At 37.5% G+C, this 23,069-nt stretch overlaps 1 protein-coding gene across 1 annotated transcript in view; it reads left to right on the forward strand.

Annotated features, from left to right (window-relative positions):
* snx30 (sorting nexin family member 30) overlaps nt 1-23,069 on the forward strand; it is a 48,166-nt gene that overhangs the window by 5,080 nt on the left and 20,017 nt on the right. The window contains exons 2-4 of the mRNA XM_030150456.1: nt 10,075-10,290; nt 18,655-18,765; nt 18,871-19,029. Coding sequence (XP_030006316.1) covers nt 10,075-10,290; nt 18,655-18,765; nt 18,871-19,029 — 486 coding nt within the window. The remainder of the gene's footprint in view (nt 1-10,074; nt 10,291-18,654; nt 18,766-18,870; nt 19,030-23,069) is intronic.

The following is a 23,069-nucleotide window of genomic DNA, read 5'->3' on the forward strand; positions in this document are numbered from 1 at the left end:
AAGGAAAATAAGGGCATCACGTTACCATTTTAGCGCTGATGTCTTTGTTTTTAAACTCAATCCATTTGTCCCATTTTCTATCTAACTCATCTTTTTTTAATCTTTATGTATAAATCATTTTTTCCATCAGCCATATTTCCTGTACTATATCTTATCATTGTTTATATGTAGGTGGGTCCGTAGCAGGCCAGTTTCTTGTTATGGCCTTCCTGCCAGCTGTGACAAGAAGGCTTTTAAACTTTAATGATTTACGATAATTGGACATTTAATGTGATAAATCTAAATCTGTAAAGACTGATATGTACATTTTTATCATGAGAACGTTTCAGAGCCTCAGAATTACCAAATATCGTGATTCTAATAGTCAGTTGTACAGTTTTACGCATCCTTTCAGTCACAAAACCCCATTCAGTCGTGTTTTCTCCATTTATTTGTGCTGGGTAAACAAAACCGCATCACGCAAACCAATCGCAAAGTCTGTCTTCTTCTTAATGATATTATAGATGTGGAGAACAGCCTGACAGCCTCCAGGCGGCACAGTTAATTATTGACAGTGAAGGAGATGCTGTGATACGACTGTTCAATAAGGTTACCTGACCAGGAGACACTTTACATTTTACTCCAGTAGGGATGTCACGATTACCGGTATAACGATAAACCGCGGTAAAATTCCTGACAGTTAGTATTAGCATTTAAATTCTAATTATCATGATAACCATGTTTGATTAGCGCAGTTTCAACTCAAACTTGATATGGAAAATGCTCAAACAATGGCTATAAGGTGCCATCTTTAATGCGCATTTGTATGTTTGATGTTAACGTGTTAATATTTTAATGTTTCTGCCAACAAAAAGTACATTGCGCCTATTATTTTATGTTTTGTTTTGTTTTTTTTTTTTCAAAATACAACTTGGTTAAATTATTTCCGGTTGTGTATAAGTACTTTTTGAACATTTCGAGCACATTTCAACAATACCGTGATAATAATGATAACCGTGATCATTTTGGTCACAATAACCGTGATGTGAAATTTTCATATCGTTACATCCCTATACTCCAGTTTATATTTGGTCTGCAGGCATAAACAAACAGGACCAGACAAACGCAAGCATGAGCACTTTCTACAGGGTGACACAAAAAAACGGGAACTTTTTAACAATCCAATAAAACCAAGAGTGATGGAAGAAAAATATTTTATTCATAGTAATTGAAACCTTAAAACATGCCATTTAAGAAACAATGATGGAATTTTCATTTTTTAAAAATCACTTCCTGTAGATGGCGTCCTCCTGTACGAATGCATTCTTGAAATCTGCTGTTGAGATTCCTCATTGACCGCTGCAACATCTCAGCTGGGATACTGTGAATTTCATCCTGAATTCTCTGTTTTAACTCATCCAGAGTTCCTGGTCGAGTCGTGTACACTTTACTCTTGAGATAGCCCCACAAGAAAAAATCACAAACGGACAAATCTGACGATCTAGGGGGCCAGGGAACGTTACCGAATCTTGAGATCACATGGTTACCGAACAATTCTCGCACAGCCGCCAATGGTTACTATGGTGACCCAAAAAAACGGGAATTTTTGAAGTGCGTATTGGCAGACATGAGCAAGTGGAAGCACTGCGAGACAGTGACCTTGAGCAAGTAAACACACCCCCATTTTAGTAATCATTGGAGGCTGTGCGAGAATTGTTCGGTAACCGTGTGATCTCAAGATTCGGTAACGTTCCCTGGCCCCCTAGATCGCCAGATTTGTCCGTTTGTGATTTTTTTCTTGTGGGGCTATCTCAAGAGTAAAGTGTACACGACTCGACCAAGAACTCTGGATGAGTTAAAACAGAGAATTCAGGATGAAATTCACAGTATCCCAGCTGAGATGTTGCAGCGGTCAATGAGGAATCTCAACAGCAGATTTCAAGAATGCATTCGTACAGGAGGACGCCATCTACAGGAAGTAATTTTAAAAAAATGAAAATTCCATCATTGTTTCTTAAATGGCATGTTTTAAGGTTTCAATTACTATGAATAAAATATTTTTCTTCCATCACTCTTGGTTTATTGGATTGTTAAAAAGTTCCCGTTTTTTTGTGTCACCCCGTATATTTGTGAATTAAACGTGTGAAGAGTTTAGTTGTTACGTGCGGTATACGGCCCAATAAACACAAATAGATATTGGATATATAGCTACAGTGGTATGAAAAGTGACTGTTATGATATACTCCGGGGGGGGGGGGGGGGGGGCTGGATGGATACTCTCAGCTATGGATGAAAGTTCAGTTGGAATTATTTATTTCTAAACTGATTACTTTTTTCAACATCCTGCTGCTTTGTTTCCTCTTAATTTCTTTTTTTTGTTCAAAGTGTTTTTATTACCTCCGCCAAGGAGGTTATGTTTTTGCCAGGGTTTGTTTGTTTGTTTGTCTGTCCATTAGTGTGCAACATAACTCAAAAAGTTATGGACAGATTTGGATGAAATTTTCAGGGTTTGTTGGAAATGGGATAAGGAAGAAATGATTAAATTTTGGTGGTGATCGGGGTTGGGGGAGCCCACGGGGGGGGCCACTGATCAGACTTGGCGGAGGTCTGCGCTCTCCGAGTGCTTCTAGTTACCTCTGTCAAAGAAAGGCAGAGGTTATGTTTTCATCAGGGTTTGTTTGTCTGTTTGTTTGTCTGTTTAGTAAGATAACTCAAAAAGTTATGGACGGAGGTCTGCGCTCTCAGAGTGCTTTTCAAGTTACATATTGAGTCATCCAGAAAAGTATAATACAGTTATCGTTTTTTTTTTTTTTTTTTTTTTTTTAATACCCAAACTAAGGTTATAATAGTTTTGAATTTTTCATTATAGTTTAGTTTTATTTAGTTTTGACTTTTTTCCCGCTACTTCACTTAGTTTTAATTAGGTTTTAGAGCAGGTTTTCTAGTTTTTAATAGTTTTTGATTTTTTTCCTAATGCTTAGTTTTAGTTTATTTTTAGTATTACTTTCATTTTTTTCATATCTTTTATGTTCCTCACCATCATATTCATAGAAATCCCATACAGGACTCTGCTGCTTTCTCCCAACTTTAGTCTGCATGTTTCCAGGTAGAGTGGGGACGAGAAGACGACTAAACGACAAGTGATGACAAGTGACGGACTCTGAAGTGTCGTATGGTGCTGCCAGCTAAAATTGCTTGAGCAAAATAAATTGATTTCATATCAATCCAACATTGACAAAGACGAAAATGAAGGGAATTTTCTCCATTTTTATGCGTTTTAGTTAATTTTGTAAGCACACAATACAGTTTCAGTTAGTTATCGTTTTTTCTTTTAATTATAGTTTTTAACGAAAATGTTGTTTCAATTCTAGTTTTCGTCATTTCGTTTCGATAATAACCTTGACCCAAACCCATGAACATTCTCACCCCGTTGCACCATAAAAAAGATCATAATTAACAATAATAAATAAATAAATAAATAAATAAATAATAAGGAACTCGGATATTAGTCACATACTAGTATTAATAAGACTACTCTGGAATAAGTGAGGGATTTATCTCTTTTATGTGATTCAGAACAGGGTTGCCAGGTACTGAAAAACTTAATGGCACATCCTCTAATAGAATATCAAATTTTTTCTGATGTTAAATGATGTAAAAGATCCCGAAACCAAGATTCAAATGTTGGAGGTTGTTTATCTTTCTATTTAAGTAGTATTAGTCTACGAGTTAGAAGAGTGGTGAAGGCAATCAAATTTTTAGATTTTTGATTAATTTCCTCATTTCTTTTGTTCAAATGGGAGATGCAAAACTTTATTTATTTTCATTTTTTACATGTACTTCTATTAAAATTCTTGGAAGTTTCAATCTTCAAAATGATTAGTTTTACTACAAATGTTGAGTTTTTATTGCTTTAAAACTAATGACTAATTGACAATAGCTGACTGATGTCGTTTACCCTGAATCTGTGAAATTCCAAATCACAAAAAAAGCAGCAGAATAAATCAAAGCAAAAAAAAACAAACAAACAGAAATTTAGTGGAAAATTAAGACATTTATATAATTTTGTTTACATGATCTACTTTGTGCACAACAGTGAAACTAAATCGACTGGATATATCACCATTATTGATATTTGATTTAATCTACAGTTTTGAATTATTTAACTAAACATATTCATGTGGAGGTGATATCTAAGAAAAAAAACAAACTATTTTCCCTGTGCATCTTTCTTTATATAGTTTAAAAAATAGTTTTGTTTATAATTTTTACATCTAAACTACCAGGGACACTTCACCACGAATAATATGCAGACTTCAACATTCCTTCACTACCTTATGACACAGTTTTATTCTATATTATAAATGGAAAGTGGACTCTGTGTGTGTGTGTGTGTGTGTGTGTGTGTGTGTGTGTGTGTGTGTGTGTCTCGGGCATCACACTAAATCCGTACAGAGCTGACTGCTGTAGTTTGTCATACTTATGTATTTTTGGTCAAGGAAGACAGTGGTGAAAACGGCAAGTTAATAGGACAAATATTTTGGCAGATATTGGTAATTTTGAAAGCCTTTAAATCACTTTGCTATGCCCATGATGGTTGACAGGAAACAAAGTTAAAAACAGGAACGAGGCATTTACTAACTTCAGTCCTTAAATATCATGATTCACATATTAATTGTCGTTTAAATTTTAAAGAATGTTTTACCAAACAATTTCCATGTCAGTACTTATAAAATATAGACTCACATCTTTTCCCAAAAGTCAGTTCTGCCCAGCGTCAAAACTACCACATCTAGAATCTGAAGTTCCCCACAGGTCAACACGCTAGTATGACATAAAAGACATGTTTCAGAAAGATGTGTGTCTGTATTTTGAAGACCCTTCCACTGTTTGTCTGGCCTCATTTCTTTTGTGCTGCCCTGGTTGTTCATTCACAGTGATGTAATGATGCAACGCAATGCAATTATCTGAGCTGTGATTACCAGTGCAGGTTAACGCCGCGGTGTAAAAAGAGCATTTCCACAGTCAGCAGCCTTACGCTGTGTGTGTCCAGGGGTGGCAGGGTTCATGTGAGGAGCAGAGACAGAGGGTTTGCACTTTTCTTGACGCTGGTTAAATTGGGAAGTTGCACACTTTTCCACTTCAGGAGATTAAAAATAGGACCAATAACCCTGTAGCTCACTGGCATTTTCTATCAAGAATCAATAACAAGTTGAATGTGTGAGGTTATCAGGTTCTATTCTATGTTCCAGTCCTGTGGTCTGGATGCAGGAGGTCAGTGTCCCAATAGAAGTGGGTGGTACTTTCACTGGAATAGAACTCGACTAATTCAGTCAAAGTCCATATATGACTTCTATCAGTGATCAATAGGAATTTTAATATTTCAGAAATTTGTCAAAAATCAAAACTTCTCAAAAAATGTAAACAAATTTTGTAGACATTATCCCAAGGAAGATGCATATAAAATTTGAAATGAATCTGACCAGTTTTTTGAAGAAGACTGTTGAAAAGCAGACATCGGTGACCTTGAGTTTGACTCCTTCAAGGTCAAAGGTCATGGCCCCAAATGAAAGTCCATATGACTTCTATCAGTGCTCAATAGGAATTATATTGACATCTGTAACCATTTACATATTATAAACCATCAAAACATGAACCATTTTTAGTAATAGCAATTTTTTTTATAATTCAAAAATTCATCAAAAATTCAAAAATAAAAATATCTCAAAACTTTGAAAAAATTTTGTAGACATTGTCCCAAGGAAGCTACATATAAAATTTGAATTTAATGTGACCAGTAGTTTTGGAGAAGACTGTTGAAATGCAGACATTGGTGACCTTGAGTCTGACTCTTCAGGGTCACTCAAGGTCAAAGTTTATGACCCCAAATGAATGTCCATATATGATTTATATCAGTGCTCAATAGGAACTACATTGATATCTGTAACCGTTTATATGTTATAAACGATCAAAATATAGATGATTATAAGTAAAGGTACATTTTTACCTCCACCAAAGAACAGCGGAGGTTATGTTTCATCGGGGTTTGTTTGTTTGTTTGTTTGTTTGTTTGTTTGTTTGTTAGTTAGCAAGATAACTCAAAAAGTTATGGACAGATTTTTTTTTTTTGGGGGGGGGGGGGGGGGGGGGGGGGTCTGATCTGCCTTGGCAGAGGTCTGCACTCTCCGAGTGCTTTTCTTGTTTATATTGCAAAAATTCATCAAAAATTCAAAAATAAAAATGTCTCAAAACTGTGAACAAACTTTGTAGACATTGTCCCAAGGAAGCTACATATAAAATTTGAATTTAATGTGACCAGTAGTTTTGGAGAAGACTGTTGAAATGCAGACATTGGTGACCTTGACTTTGACTCTTCAGGGTCACTCAAGGTCAAAGTTTATGACCCCAAATGAACGTCCATATATGATTTATATCAGTGCTCAATAGGAACTATATTGATATCTGTAACCGTTTATATATTATAAACAATCAAAATATAGACCATTATAAGTAAAAGCAAATTTTTACCTCCACCAAAGAACGGCAGAGGTTATGTTTCATCGGGGTTTGTTTGTTTGTTGGTTAGTTAGCAAGATAACTCAAAAAGTTATGGACGGATTTTGGGAGGGGGGTCTGATCTGCCTTGGCGGAGGTCTGTGCTCTCAGAGTGCTTTTCTAGTTTATGTTTCAAAAATTCATCAAAAATTCAAAAATAAAAATGTCTCAAAACTGTGAACAAACTTTGTAGACATTGTCCCAAGGAAGTTACATATAAAATTTTAAATGAATGTAACCAGTGTTTTGGAGAAGAAGATTGTTGAATTGCAGACATTGGTGACCTTGAGTTTGACTCTTCAAGGTCACTCGAGATCAAGGGTCATGGCCCCAAATGAACGTCCATATATGACTTCCTATCAGTGCTCAAAAGGAACTATATTGATATCTGTAACTATTTACATGTTACAAACCATCAAAACATGGACCATTAGAAGTAAAGGCACATTTTTTTATATTTCAAAAATTCGCCAAAAATCAAAGTTTCTCAAAACTGTGAACAAACTTTGTAGATATTGTTTCAAGGAATTTGAAATGAATGTGAACAGTAGTTTCATCAAAGCTGTGTGAAGAACTTGCTAACGAAGACGCCGCTGCCGTCGGACACAGCACCTCCACTGTAGTTTATGGTCTGTCGGCCGCTGAACTGAAAAAGTATGTGTGAGGTGGTGGAGTGGTGATTAAGGTTGAACATTAGCTTTTGGGTTCTTTCCCGTCTGTTCAGAGGGAAAACAGTTTTCTTCCTGGTGTGTTCCACAGATGTCAGTGGCTGGTGAGAAACCATGTCAGTTTTTCAGACTTGGATGGAAAGTCCGTCTCCTTCTCAGATGTGGTTTGGACTCCTGCTGCCTCCGTGTTCCTCCTGCTTCTCCTGTTGCACTGTTTACATTCTGCTCATAGTTTACATGTAACGGTCCACTGATACTGCCCCTGTTTCTTGAATGTGCATGAATACAGGAGCTCCACGTTAAACACCAGTTATTTTTTTTTATCTCTCCCATTTCTTTCCATTACATTTGATTTTAGGAAACCGTGTTCATTACGTTCTGATGTTTTATAATCTAAACAATTACAGAACTTTGATAATGGAACTCCTCATTAAATCACTATAAAATGAAAGTATGTCTGATAGATATGTTTTCCTCCTGATGGATTATATACTATACATCTACAGTTACAACCGGCCTCTGCTTATTGTACCAGATAGTATTTGTAGTGAAACGGTGGAAACGTATTCCCCTTCCATAAACACTCCGTGCTTCTCCACCCTCCATCCATCATTCAATTAGAGGATGAGAATAGAGGTGTTGTGTCAGATGATACAGAGAGCGTGAGCAGCAGGAACCTCAACAACGGCCTCATTGACGGACACAGAACAAGTGCATCTGTCTATCAGCTCTTTGTTTTTAGCTTTTTCCCTGATTTGACGCCATCATGGCCTCTGCCTCTCTCTCTCTCTCTCTGTCTTGCTCTCTCAGTTTCAGTTCAATTCAAAAAGGCTTTATTGGCATTTCAAACAACGATTGCATTGCCAAAACAAATTGTACGTTCCAAGGTGAAATGTGCTAAAAATACAAATTTAAGTAAATGAGTAGTAATATTAAAATAAAGACAAGGCATTTAAAATATGACCTATCTATCTATCTATCTATCTATCTATCTATCTATCTATCTATCTATCTATCTATCTATCTATCTATCTATCTATCTATCTATCTATCGATCTATCGATCTATCGATCTAATCGGGTGGGGAAGCAAAATGTACAATATTTTGAGGCAGGGATTGAAAGACAGTGTATGACCAATTAGTTTATTGAAAGTCATGAGAATTTATTTGCCACAAGAAAATTTACATAATAGAAAATGTTTTTATTCTATGTGTCCTCCTTCTTTCTCAATAACTGCCTTCACATGCTTCCTGAAACTTGCGCAAGTGTTCCTCAAATATTCGGGTGACAACTTCTCCCATTCTTCTTTAATAGTATCTTCCAGACTTTCTCGTAATAGTTTTGCTCATAGTCATTCTCTTCTTTCCATTATAAACAGTTTTTATGGACATTCCAACTATTTTTGAAATCTCCTTTGGTGTGACGAGCGCATTCAGCAAATCACACACTCTTTGACGTTTGCTTTCCTGATTACTCATATGGACAAAAGTGTCTGAAAAGGTATGGATAATAGTGTTAGGTATGATTATGACATCAATGTATGTTTGGTTTCAAAACAATTGACGTAGTGCCTGCTGCGAAAAGACAACTAAATGTTCATTGTAAATTTTGCTTCCCCACCCTGTATCTATCTATCTGTCTATCTGTCTGTCTGTAGATAGATAGATATCTGTCTCTGTCTATCTATTCTATCTATCTTATCTATTCTATCTCATCTATCTATGTAATTCATTATATCTATATCTACACGCATACACACACACACACATTAAAGGTGGGGTAGGAGATCTTGGAAAAACAGTTCGAGCAAGCTACATTTTGAAAATTCCAAAGTCCAAACCCCTTTCCTCAGACATCCCCCTGAAGCCACGCCTCCAGAGTACTGGCACACGCAATGCTTGTTTCCGAGGGTTCACAAACGCTGCACAGCAACAATTCGCCTGGCTCCGGCTCGCGGATCCGTGCATACGTCATTCGAGCTCCTCCAACACCCCCGCTCTTCCAGAACAGCCCCAGTTCATACCTATCTGACTAACGTTACATTTCCTACTGGTTTATTTTAGTGACAAAACAGTTTGCCGGTGAACTTTCCATCCTAATATACGAGGGCCGTTCAATAAGTTCATGGCCTCACCCAGAACAGAACAACACAGACTGATAATTTATATTTTATTTTTCAACATAATCTCCATTTACAGCAATGCACTTGGTCCATCGATGTTCAAGCATCACTATCCCATCACGAAAGAATGTAACATCCTGTATTATAACAACCAGTATTTCAGGGTGAGGCCATGAACTTATTGAACAGCCCTCGTAAGTAATATAGCCAAGCTCTGTCTCTGTCTTCGTTTCCTGTACCAGTGCTCCAAACCTCTGAGAACCCACGATTCATGCATGAAGAGGGGTGCACGCAGAGGGGGGAGGGACAAATGGCAGTTGAGTTTGATAGGCATATCACCGTTCAATCATTTTGATTGGTCGGTTAAAATGATTGGATGGTGTTTTTTCAGTCCTGTCCATTCCACAGGTGACTACATTTTTTTTTATTTTTGTGTTAAAGCATTTAATTAATTGGTTATTATTGGGATGTGAAGGGGATTTTAAGCAATAGAGTAAAAAAATGCTCCAGAAAAACATCTACCCCACCTTTAAGCTGGTAACAGTGTTTTTTGTTTTTTTCTTTTGTACAGTAAATCTCTCTGTCTCTGTCAAATTCAAATAAAAAAAAACTTTACTGGTGTTACAAACATTTACATTGCCAAAGCAAATTGTGCTATCTACCTACCTCCCTTCCTTCCCTCTATTAACAGTTTTTTTTTTTTTTTGTACAGTAAATACAGTCTCTCTCTCTCCCTCCATCCACACAGGAAGCCGGGCTGACCAATGGCACGCCAGTGGAGACATCCAGCCCCGCCTCCGTGTCCTCGCTGTTCAACCGGCTGCAGCTGGACGACGACCTGGACGCGGACTCTCGGGATCCCTACGGCTGCACAGAAACCCGTGACCTGTTTGTCACGGTCGACGACCCCAAGAAGCACGTGTCCACCATGGAAACCTACATCACCTACAGAGTCTCCACCAAGGTCTGCTATTGGCTGGCGTCATGGTAACAGTATTAGCTACAGATAGAGATAGGGCTGCGTCATAGAATCAGGTCGACTTTTCTCACTTATAAATTGTCTGTAGTCTACATCAGGGGCCAGATACAGTCCAAAGTGATCTCACATGGGTCAGACTAATAAAATACTAACATGATAACCTCTAAATAGTGATGAATCCAAGTTTTCTCTTTTAGTGTTAAGAAAAAAGTAAAATTGCAGTATAAAAATAATTGCATTTACAAACTATCCTTTCAAAACATAATGTGAATATCCTGAACAGATACGAACAACTTGATTTTTCTTAAGTAAAATAAGTGAAATTTCGACCATATGATTCCGCAGCTGATCATTTATGCATGTGCACTACAACATATAGATCACAGTGGATCTACAAATACACAGCATTTTTAGTAACAGGCATTTGGAACAGAAAAACGTAGTATTTAACTTTATGATCAAAACAACTCGTCAAGACTGTGACACCCTGGATTGTTCATATGTTCATTGTCACTTTTGCATTTCACAAATTCATCCCACAGGCTGAATTGGACCCTTTGGTGTGACACTTTTGGCCCACAGTCCGTATGTTTGACACCCCTGCTCTGCATTAATGCCTGTCATGTTATCTCACCATAAAAACCCACCTTTAATGAAAAAAATTAGACGGATAATCCACCCGTCATACTGTAATTTGTATTTCGCTACGGTAATAAACCTTCGTTCACATTGGAAAATCCATTCGTTTTCCAGATTTTTGCAGTATGACCTCTTAAAGGTGCCCTGCCACACGTATTTCATTACTTTTGTTGTCATGTCTGAAGTTCTACCATTGACTCTGTAACATTTTTTGTGGAAAAAATGCTTTGGTTACCAAGTTTCCATCCATTCTAACGTGGTACATAAAGCCTGCTGGGAGACTTGATTTGCGCCAGTTCTCATGAATATTCAACATGCTACTCTGCTTGACTCTGATTGGCTTAGAACTAGCCAATGACAGCCTGGCCTTTCAGCCCTGCGCAACAAGTAGAGAAACTGGCGGAAACAGAAAATGAATCTTAACATGCTTTGAAAGTCCGACTCCTGGCTTCTATGACCTTACACAGAATTTTCACAACTTCTATCCTGTATCCATTGCCCCCCCCCCCCCCCCACTGCTCTATAGGCCCCATAATTTTTTTTATGTTTACCCCCCCTTTACGGCACCCCAGCTTGCTGTATACGAAAACTGTCTCTGAGCTAAATGAATTCTGTGGGCGTGGTCTCACCCGGGCGAGCTCATGAATATTAATGAGCTCAGGCACTAACACGTCACACTGACCAGCTTTAATAACTGACCTGATTTCTCCACTTATTTCTTTTCAGTGTCAATAGCAGACAGAGGAGGTAGAGGTTCATTTACAAATTCACTACATAGCACAAACACCTATGGACCAAACATATTAAAAAAAAAAAAAAAAAAAAAAAAAAACACAAGTAAAAATGTTTGATGTGGCAGAGCACCTTTAACTTTCTTGCTTTCAAAATGAGCTTCTTCTGTATCTTATTGCATGCAAACCACAGGTGTCAAACATGCGACCTGGGGGCCAAATCCGGCCCTCCAAAGGGTCCAATCCGGCCTGCGGGATCAATTTGTGAAAAACTGCAAAAATTACACTGAAGATATTAACGATCAATGGTGTCGAAATCATTTTAATTCATGTTCCACATACAGACACATACAGTCCAGTTAGATTTCGAGTGGGTCAGAACCAGTAAAATATTATCATAATAACCTATAAATAATGACAACCCCAAATTTTCTCTTCTGTTTTTTGGTGTAAAAAAATTAAAATTACATGAAAATGTTTACATTACCAGACTATACTTTTACAAAAAATGTGAATAACCTGAATAAATATGAACAAACGAAAATGTCTTAAGAAAAGTAAATGCAATTTCACTAATATTCTGCCTGTTACTAAATGTTTTGTGCGATTGTAATGCACATGTGTAAACGATAAACTGATAAACCGAGCCATAGTATTGTTAAAATTGCACTTGTTTTTCTTAAGACAATTCAAGTTGTTCATGTTATTCAGATTTTTAAGGAAACTTTGTAGATGTAAACCTGATCATAATATAATTTTACTTTTTTCACTGTTATTATTTTACTGATCCGGCCCGCTGGAGATCAAATTGGGCTGAATGTGGCCCCTGAACTAAAATGAGTTTGACACCCCTGAATTAAACGTTTATTTTTTGCAGCGTGCTACTCTTAAGTGTATTACCTACAGTACATGGAGTAATGCACTGCTGTGAATGTGGTCAGCAGTAAAATACAAAAGAGCAGAAGTTTATTGTCCGCAATAGTCTTATGGTCAAGACCAAGATTAGACACACAGCAAAGGCATAATGACAGCAATGTTTTGTAAATCATTATGCAAAAATATGGCTGAAGCAGTTGATTTTCTCACCATGACACTAAAATATCAAATGTTCTCAACGTGATAAGTGAAAGAGGTTCAGGAGGAGTTTTTGGTACAGAGTCAGACCCCCTTTATTTATGATTCCGAAGCACTGATGAAAGGATTGACGTTGCACATTTCAGATTGCACACATTGCAGATTTCACAAACCATTATTACAGGTTAACTCTTGGTGGTTTGGGACAAGAAATTAATTTTTTACATAAGATGTGGCTAATTATTTTTTTTAGTTAACCAGGTAGGTCAATTGAGAGCCAGTTCTTATTTACAATGACGACCTGGTCAAGATGCAGCATAGTAGGCAGATAAAAAAGAAAAACAAAAGTTACAAAGTCACATAACAAGCCTTAAGCGTGCTAAAAGAGAGTATTATTTAGTGTGATATGTGTAAAAAAAAAAAAAAAGTGATAATAGTTTTACATAGTGTACAAGTGCTAAATGATGCAGTATATATGGTGACATGTATTAAAAAACTAAATGGCTAAAAGGAAGTGCAGTGATCCTGTAGTAATGGTTGTATGTGTCTCCTCCAGACAGATGCAGCCCCTTCTACATTATCTATTAAAATGTCAAATGAGCAAAGTTATTTGTCACATCAAGCCAGAGTAATGATGCAACAAACATAAATCACAAATCCCCCATGGCTGTAGTCTTGACCAGTCGAGAAAAGACTGAAAAAGAAGTTCAGTAAAGTGGGATCGAGACCCTCAAAAAGCTCAAGACAATACTAGTCATTTAAAGATGAAAACTGTCTTTAATTCACTGCAACACATGTAGGACAAAAAAGCACATAAAGCAAATAATTGTACTCATACTATAATTTTTTTATGGGTGGTGAGGGACACTATTTAGTGGTACTGAGGCATGATACTATAATTATTATTATTTTTTTAATCCTACCAGAGAAAACTACACCTTTCTCTTTAAATATAGCCATAAATTTACACTCATTGGCCACTTTATTAGGTACACCTCACTAGTACCTGGTGTACCTAATAAAGTGGCCAGTGAGTGTATCCACTGCTGCTATCACCCATCTTGTTCGAGGTTTGGCATATTTTGTGTTCAGAGATGCTCCTCTACATCGGTCAGTTGTCGTCTGGTCATTCTCCTCTGACCTCTGGTATCAACACGGCATTTCCACCCTGGAGATTCCTCTTCTATTCCCTCTTTTTATGGCCACTCCCTGTGTGGAAATCCCAGCAGATCAGCCTGTCTGGCACAAACAACCATGTCACATTCAAAGTCACTTATATCACCTTTCTTCCCCATTCTGATGCTCACTGTGAACTTCAGTGGATCATACGACGCCATGTTGACGTGACTGAATGCATTTAGATGCCGTCATGTGAGATGTTAACATGCAGTTTAACAGACGTACCTAATAAAGTGGCCAATGAAAATGTATTCCAGTTGCTAATTTACGTTTTTGTTGACTTGTCGACTTGTGAACAGAGCAGGAGGATGGAAAAAGAAACTAATTGCCCCGCCCCCTGAAGACGGAGGCAAGGGGTATTGTTTTTGGTTTGGTTTGTTTGTTTCTTTAGTTGTTTCTTTTTATTGTTTGTTAACACTTTAGCAGCAAAATTATTGGTTTAATTTATACTACATTTGGTTTATAGATTGCCAGTGACCCGGAATAGATCTCATGACATTTTGGGAAAAGTAGGTCAAAGTTCAAATTTTTTATGAATTTTTAAAATGTTTTTTTTTTTCCCCCATTTGCTTATAATGGGTGAAATTTCAAATGTCTGTAGCAGCAAAACTATAAGTTCATTCCATACCAAATTTGGTTTATAGATTGCCAGTAACACAGAATAGATGTCATTACATTTTTGGGAAAAACAGGTCAAAGTTGAAATTTTTAATGAATTTTTTAAGATCTTTTTTTTCCCATGTACTTATGATGGGCGAAATTTCACATTAATAAAAACCTCAATTTTGTTTCATTGTACTTCAGACTTGGCATGTACAGGGTGGGGAAGCAAAATGTACAATATTTTGAGGCAGGGATTGAAAGACAGTGTATGACCAATTAGTTTATTGAAAGTCATGAGAATTTATTTGCCACAGGAAAATTGACACAATAGAAAATGTTTTTATTCTATGTGCCCTCCTTCTTTCTCAATAACTGCCTTCACACGCTTCCTGAAACTTGCGCAAGTGTTCCTCAAATATTTGGGTGACAACTTCTCCCATTCTTCTTTAATAGCATCTTCCATACTTTCTCGTAATAGTTTTGCTCATAGTCATTCTCTTCTTTCCATTATAAACAGTCTTTATGGACACTCCAACTATTTTTGAAATCTCCTTTGGTGTGACGAGTGTATTCAGCAAATCACACACTCTTTGACGTTTGCTTTCCTGATTACTCATATGGGCAAAAGTTTCTGAAAAGGTATGGATAATAGTGTTAGGTATGATTATGACATCAATATATGTTTGGTTTCAAAACAACTGACGAAGTGCCTGCTGAGAAAAAACAACTAAATGTTCATTGTAAATTTTGCTTCCCCACCCTGTATGTAGAGGCAATTGATATGTTGACATCAGCACACGCATAGACATGATGACATCAGCTGCATTGATGCCAAAATAAACTACAACACGTGTGAGGAGCGGGGTTTGTTGTGTTTGGAACCACTTGTTTCTTTGTTTGTTTGTTAACCCTGTAGCAGCAAAACTATTGGTAGAATTCATACCAGGGATGTAACGATATGAAAATTTCATATCACGGTTATTGTGACCAAAGTTATCACGGTTATCATTATTATCGCGGTATTGTTGAAATTGTGCTCAAAATGTTCAAAAAGTACTTATACACACACTGAAATAATTTAACCAAGATGTATTTTGTAAAAAAAACAAAACAAAACAAAAAAAACCAAAAAAACCAAATAAAATAATTGGCACATTGCACTTTCTGTTGCAGAAACATTCAAATACTAACCCTTAGTGGTCTGAGCCTATTTTGGGTGTTTTTCAGTTCTTTTGATTTTGCCTTTATATACTATATAAACAAATGTTTACTGTACCCATGTTTGGGATCTTTTTTTCAGCACAACTTCATTTATATCATCTGTCTATTATTTTTTTCACTTTAACCTACTATATCAACACAAAAGGACAGAAAACACACAAAAAGTATATAAAATACGATTTGAAAAATGTATATAATTTATTGCATAAATAACACAAAGATGCTTAACGACCCTTTTCAGAGACTTTAAAAGTGAATATTGGTTCAAAATATTAGGTATATAAGATTAAAATTGTAATTAATTAAAACTGTACTCAACTAGAAGCACTCGGAGAGCGCAGACCTCCGCCAAGGCTGATCAGTGGCCCCCCCAGCCCTGATCACCACCAAAATGTAATCATTTCTTCCTTATCCCATTTCCAACAAACCCTGAAAATTTTATCCAAATCTGTCCTTAACTTTTTGAGTTATGTTGCACACTAACGATCAGTGGCCCCCCCCTGTGGGCCCCCCCCACCCCCGATCACCACCAAAATTTAATTATTTCTTCCTTATCCCATTTCCAACAAACCCTGAAAATTTCATCCAAATCTGTCCATAACTTTTTGAGTTATGTTGCACACTAACGGACAGACAAACAAACAAACAAACAAACAGACAAACAAACCCTGGCAAAAACATAACCTCCTTGGCGGAGGTAAATATTTGACATAAAAGCAGATCTTTACACAGGCGTTTTCCCCAGAAAAGTGTGGTAATCAAACACGGTTATCATGATAATTACAATTTAAACAGTAATACTAACCGTTGGCAATTTTACCGCGGTTTATCGTTATACCTGTAATCGTTACATCCCTAATTCATACCAAACTAGGTTTATAGATTGCCAGTGACCCAGAATAGATGTCGTTACATTTTGGGAAAAATAGGTCAAAGTTTACATTTTTAAGGACTTTTTAAAATCTTCCCATTTACTTATAATGGGTGAAATACGAATGAGGGGCGGGGTTTGTTGTGCCTGGCACCACTTGTTGGTTCTGATTTTAAGCAGAGTGTTGTAGCTTCGGCGTCATTTCCATCCAGTAATCAAAGAAGCAGAGGGAGGGTAGACACTGCCGGGAGCCGACAGGCGGCGTCATGGCGACTGTTGCTATGTGCATTTTGGCTCTGAGGCTCAGAGGCCTTAGACAAATATCACAGAGCGATATGAACACTGTGTTAATTGATTGTGCGCGGGGGTCTTTTTAACACGGGGGTGTGAGTGTGTGCGCACCATCAGCTGTATTTCAGAGTCAATAATGGTGTGTAATCCTATACAGCAGTCATGGGCGCCTTTGAGTCCCATGCATGAATCATACTTGTTTGTTTTGCTTTATACGCTTTTCACAGCTGTGTCCTATTTATACACTACAAACAAAAAGTTAAGGATATTTTTAATTTTTGGGCTTTTTTTTCAGTAGGGATTCTTGCACAGCACTTTTGACTTTTTTGGTTGTGAACTGAATTGAAACACATTTTTTTAATGACCAGACATAGTTTTATTTGTAAATGGCAAAAATGACAAAAACAGACAAAAAAATATATATATCCTTAACTTTTTGTTTGTAGTGTACATGATACACATTAGATACAGGGTGGGGAAGCAAAATGTACAATATTTTGAGGCAGGGATTGAAAGACAGTGTATGACCAATTAGTTTATTGAAAGTCATGAGAATTTATTTGCCACAAGAAAACTGACATAATAGAAAATGTTTTTATTCTATTTGTCCTCCTTCTTTCTCAATAACTGCCTTCACACGCTTCCTGAAACTTGTGCAAGTGTTCCTCAAATATTCGGGTGACAACTTCTCCCATTCTTCTTTAATAGTATCTTCCAGACTTTCTCGTAATAGTTTTGCTCATAGTCATTCTCTTCTTTCCATTATAAACAGTCTTTATGGACACTCCAACTATTTTTGAAATCTCCTTTGGTGTGACGAGTGCATTCAGCAAATCACACACTCTTTGACGTTTGCTTTCCTGATTACTCATATGGGCAAAAGTTTCTGAAAAGGTATGGATAATAGTGTTAGGTATGATTATGACATCAATGTATGTTTGGTTTCAAAACAACTGACGTAGTGCCTGCTGAGAAAAAACAACTAAATGTTCATTGTAAATTTTGCTTCTCCACCCTGTAGATAATTACACTTCTAGGTCATTTGATCCAAAATCACATAAACCTCCCTGTAAAGGCTCTAAAATATCACCATGTCCATTTAGTGCTTAAAGCAGGGGTGTCAAACTCCTTTTAGTTCAGGGGCCACATACAGCCCAATTGGATCTCAAGTGGGCAGGGCCAGTAAAATGACAACAGCATAATAACCTTTAAATAATGACTCTAAATCTTCTTCTTGGTTTAATGTGAAAAAATAATATTACATTATGCCTATAAATAATGACAACTTTGTTTTAGTGCAAAAAAACCCATTAAATTATGAAAATATTTACATTTCCTTTAACAATAAAATATGAATTAGTGTAATTTAAACATAATTATGGCTGATATTAAATGTTTTGTGTCTTTGTTGATTTTATCCATAATGCACGTGCATCAATGATAAATTAAGGCCGAATTTTGTTAAAATTGCACTTATTTTTCTTAAGAAATTTCAGTTTTTCAGCTTATTCACATCTTTTTTGTTTGGATAGTTTGTTAATGAAAATATTTTCATCATTCAGTGTTATATTTTTGGACTAAAACAAACAAATATTTGGATTGTCATTATTTATAGGCTGTTATGTTATTATTTTTCTGGTCCACTGGGCTGAATGTGGCCCCTGAACTAAAACGGGTTGGACGCCCCAGTAATAGAAACTCTGTACTCGTATAACAACCATCGTGTGTATTTTTCTGCAGACGACACGGATAGAGTTTGACCTGCCGGAGTACTGTGTGAGACGGCGCTACCAGGACTTCGACTGGCTGAGGATAAAATTAGAGGACAGCCAACCGACCCACCTCATCCCTGTAGGTCACATGATCCACCGTCCTGCTTTCCCACAACAAACGCCTTATTTACATTCGCCTTTTCTCTTTTTTTTTTTTTTTTTTTTTTCCTTCTCTCTCCCCCAGCCGCTGCCGGAGAAGTTTGTGATGAAGGGTGTGGTTGATCGCTTTTCAGAAGAGTTTGTGGAGACGAGGATGAAAGCGCTGGACAAGTTCCTGAAGCGAGTGGCTGACCACCCCGTCCTCTCCTTCAACCCACATCTGAACGCCTTCTTGTCTGCCAAGGTTAGAGAACACCGTGGTTCAGCTGTTTTTTTTAAAAGGAGTGATATTTTGCTTTTTTTTAAAATGGAATTATGCATTTTAAAACATTTCTCTGTGATCTACATAAACTGTAAATGCTGTAAAATGACATGCGATCAAATGGCGTCGAATAACACGTGAAAGAGCGAAAATGCGTACGTATACCACGTCACATGCTATACAAACTGGTGTGACATACAACGCCATTTCATGAGATCAGTCTCCATTTCTAGATGTTTTACATTAAAGGATTGATATTTTTGCTTTTTTTAAATGGAATTCTTCGTTTTCAAACATTTCCCTGTAGTCTACATAAACTGTAAATGCGTTGCTTGGGTCCATTTCTGAGTAATAATTTTGAGCGCTGGCCCTTTAAATGCACATGAGCCACTTCAGGCCCCGCCCCCTCCCGGTTGTTAGCTGTTCTGCCCTGTCCCGTTCAACCAACAACTGAACATTTTAGGTAATGAGCTCCAAGTTTGGACATACTTTCAGTGTGGACTACAACCGCTGCTGCTAATAAACAGTTATGGACAATTACTGGAGAAATGTTCGTTGTAAGTCTGGACTTTATATGTGCAAATGTTGTGACATAATAAATTAAGCAGGAATAAAATAGGTCGTAGAAATCCACTGGATTTTTGCCCAAATGAATATAAAGATAGTTTTGCAGCAGCTGGAGGGTTCAAATTCAAACTGTATGAACTATTACTGTCCAAATACACAAATAAATGAACCACAGACTAAGAAAAGTGGGCTTAGAGAAATATGAGCCCTTTAATGGGTGATTTTTATTGACCTTTGACCTCTTGTTTGCCTTGTGTATGCACAGTAAAGGACTAAAATTACAGTAACCATTACCTCAGTTTGTCACAACTGATCCAGCTTTTTCTTCCACTTGTGACCCTGTGTTTCACCCAGTCATTTTACGCAGTGTGGCTCTCAGCTGCTTATTATGTGGTTTTCGAGTCATTTTTTCCATTTTTGTTTTTCAGAGCTGCATCAACACTAACCTGTACATAAAGTCACATTAATGTATGTGTTTTCTTTCCATTTTACAACCCAATTAACGTCACTTTTCTTGGATTTTTATTGTCACAAGGCTTTATTGATGGCTATTTACACATAAAGACAGAAACATATAGAGCAGGGCTGTCAAACATACGGCCTGCGGGCCAAAATGGGCCCGCCAAAGGGTCTAATCCAGCCTGTGGGATGACTTTTTGAAATGCAAAAATTACTCAATTGACCCTTTGCTAAGTCCCACCTCCTATGGTTACAGTTGCCAGGCCTTAAGCGGTACACAACTACCTAATTTAATGTTGAAACATGAGTAACTTTTAATCAATATTCTACTACTGTAGCAGTGTCCAACCCTGGTCCTAGAGAGCCACTATCCTGCATGTTTTAGATGTATCCCTTTTCCAACACACCTGATTCATATGATTATCCTATCATCAAGCTCTGCAGAAGCCTGATAAAGACCCATCAGGTGGACTGGAAGAGGGAAACATCTAAAACATGCAGGATAGTAGATCTCCAGGACCAGGGTTGGTGACCCCTGTACTACAGTCTTGTAGCTAACAACTGTGTGCTAGTTAGCGTTAGCACCTTACCTTAGAACACAAAGGCCCAATCCCAATTCACCCCTTAGCCCCTCCCCCTTACCCCTACCCCTTGACACTACCTCTTGAAACAGAGCTGTAAGGGGTAGGGGTTGAAACATTCTCCTATGAAGTGGTCCAACCCTTCCAGACCTGTGACATCATCATCAGTCATCGATGCCGCTGTTAAGAGATGCGACAGCTTTGTTTCTGAAAGTATTCCCCATGTCCGTCAGCAGCTGGAACCGTCTCTGTTCCATGAGCTTTGGTCATCTTTTTATGGCTGTCAACTATGAACCGCAGAAATGCGATCTATAACACATTGAAACTGCATTAAACGGTCGATCAAATGATTAAGTTGTTTACGAAGAAAATACATGCATTTATGTGTTTCTTTCATCACACTGCTGCACTTTTTGGCTGTGTTTACCTCCATCTTGCCAATGATTTGAACAGAATTATGGGAAATTTCTCCTACCCCTTCATAGTATGGAAAATCTCCATTTCAATGGCTATACAGCCCACCGCCTTAACCCTTCACCTCCATCTAATTGAGAAGTGGGACAACACTACCCCTTCACGTTTACGTGCAAAATGGAGGGGTAGGGGTAAGGGGGAGGGGCCAAGAGGTGAACTGGGATTCAGCCTAATAGTAGGTGCACAGTAGCTGCGTGTGAGGTCTTCTACACTGTTTAATCCATACTCGACATCTCTCCAGTTGTGTTTTTGGTTTTGGGAAGGTGAAAAATACAACATCACCCAAACATTCTGGATATCTTTTATCAGAATTGCAAGTCCCTTACACACACTGATTAGACATTTTGCCCTGGAGGTGAATGTTTGTCAGGTGCTACTCTCTTATGCCGCGTTTGCACTACATGGAACCAGCTCAACTTGGCTCGACTCAACTCGGGTACCAGGTCTTATTCCTGGCGACCATTTCCATTACAGGATACTACCGACTTTAAAGTACCGGGACGTCATAGCGATGCATCGCATTACTTCCGTGTCATCTGCTCGGAGAGTTGCTGATAAACTCGCTCATTTCCTGTTGTCTCGTCAAGCTCATGCTGAATTTTTATGTCTGAACCTCCTGGACAAACCATGGTGTAGTTTTGCGGGCTGTTATCATGTGTATTAACCTACCGCTATATTTACTGTGTCACAGAGACGACTCTCTGACCAATCAGTGGTCTGCAGTGTTTACACGTCACGTTTTAGTATCTGGTCCCCAGTCCTGGAACCTTGGCGGAGGTGATACCAAAAAAGTAGTACCGGGTACCAGATTCCAGGCCCTTTTTCGTAATGGAAACTCAAAAAGGCTGAGTCGAGTCGAGTCAAGCCAAGCCAAGCCGATACCACATAGTGGAAACGTGGCAATAGTTACCGATGCTAACGTATGATTGATCAGTGGTGGCTCTAGGGCGGGGCTTAGTGAAGGGTCAGTTAAAGATTTCAAACTCATTTTAGCTCAGGTTCCACATACAGACCAATATAATCTAAAGTGGACCAGATTAGTAAAATACTATTATAATAACATATAAATAATGACAACTGCAATTTTTTTCCCTTTGGTGGAAAAAAAGTAATATTGCATGAAATTATCTACATTTATCAACTATTAAAAATGTCAACAAATATGAACAACCTGAAACGTCTTAAGAGAAGTCAGTGTAATTTAAAAAATATTCTGTCTGTTACTAAATGTTTTGTGTATTTGTAGATCCACTGTGATCTGTAAGTTGTAATGCACATGTGTAAATGATAAACTGAAACATATTGTTGTTAAAATTAGACACATTTTTCATAAGAAATTTCAGGTTGTTTGTGGTTGCTCATGTTACTAAATTTTTTTTTAAAGAATAGTTTGCGGATACAAACATTTTTCCTTAATGTAATTTTACTTTTTTTCACTCTAAACCAAAGAGGAAACTGGAGTTGACATGATTTACAGGTTATTGTTGTTATTTGACTGTTCCGGCCCACTTCAGATCATAATGGGCTAAATGTGGAACTGGACTAAATAGAGTTTGACACCCCGGATGTAGAGAAAGGTTGGATATTGTGCAAAAAAGGTGAAAAGCAAAATATGAACTTGTTCAGATACTTCCCCTGTGGGAATATCAATAATAATACTTCAAAAGGAAACGCAAAATACCATATAGCAGATGCTACAGGTCCATCCGAATAAGGACAAATGGATTCAGACACAGTTTCTTCCTTAGAGCCGTCACCACTGAACTGCAAAGAGTCATAACTCTGGTGTTCTTCCTGTACAATCACTTCCCTTAATGTATCCTCATGCAATCACTTCCAATAATGAGCAATATTCCTGTGTAATGTGAATTATGTGCAATAATCCTCTGCAGTTTGTGCAAAATCCTCCACTCTTGTAATAACAATGCAACACTTATTCAA

This window comes from Sphaeramia orbicularis, chromosome 12 (assembly GCF_902148855.1).
Source record: "Sphaeramia orbicularis chromosome 12, fSphaOr1.1, whole genome shotgun sequence".
Classification (NCBI taxonomy): Eukaryota; Metazoa; Chordata; class Actinopteri; order Kurtiformes; family Apogonidae; genus Sphaeramia; species Sphaeramia orbicularis.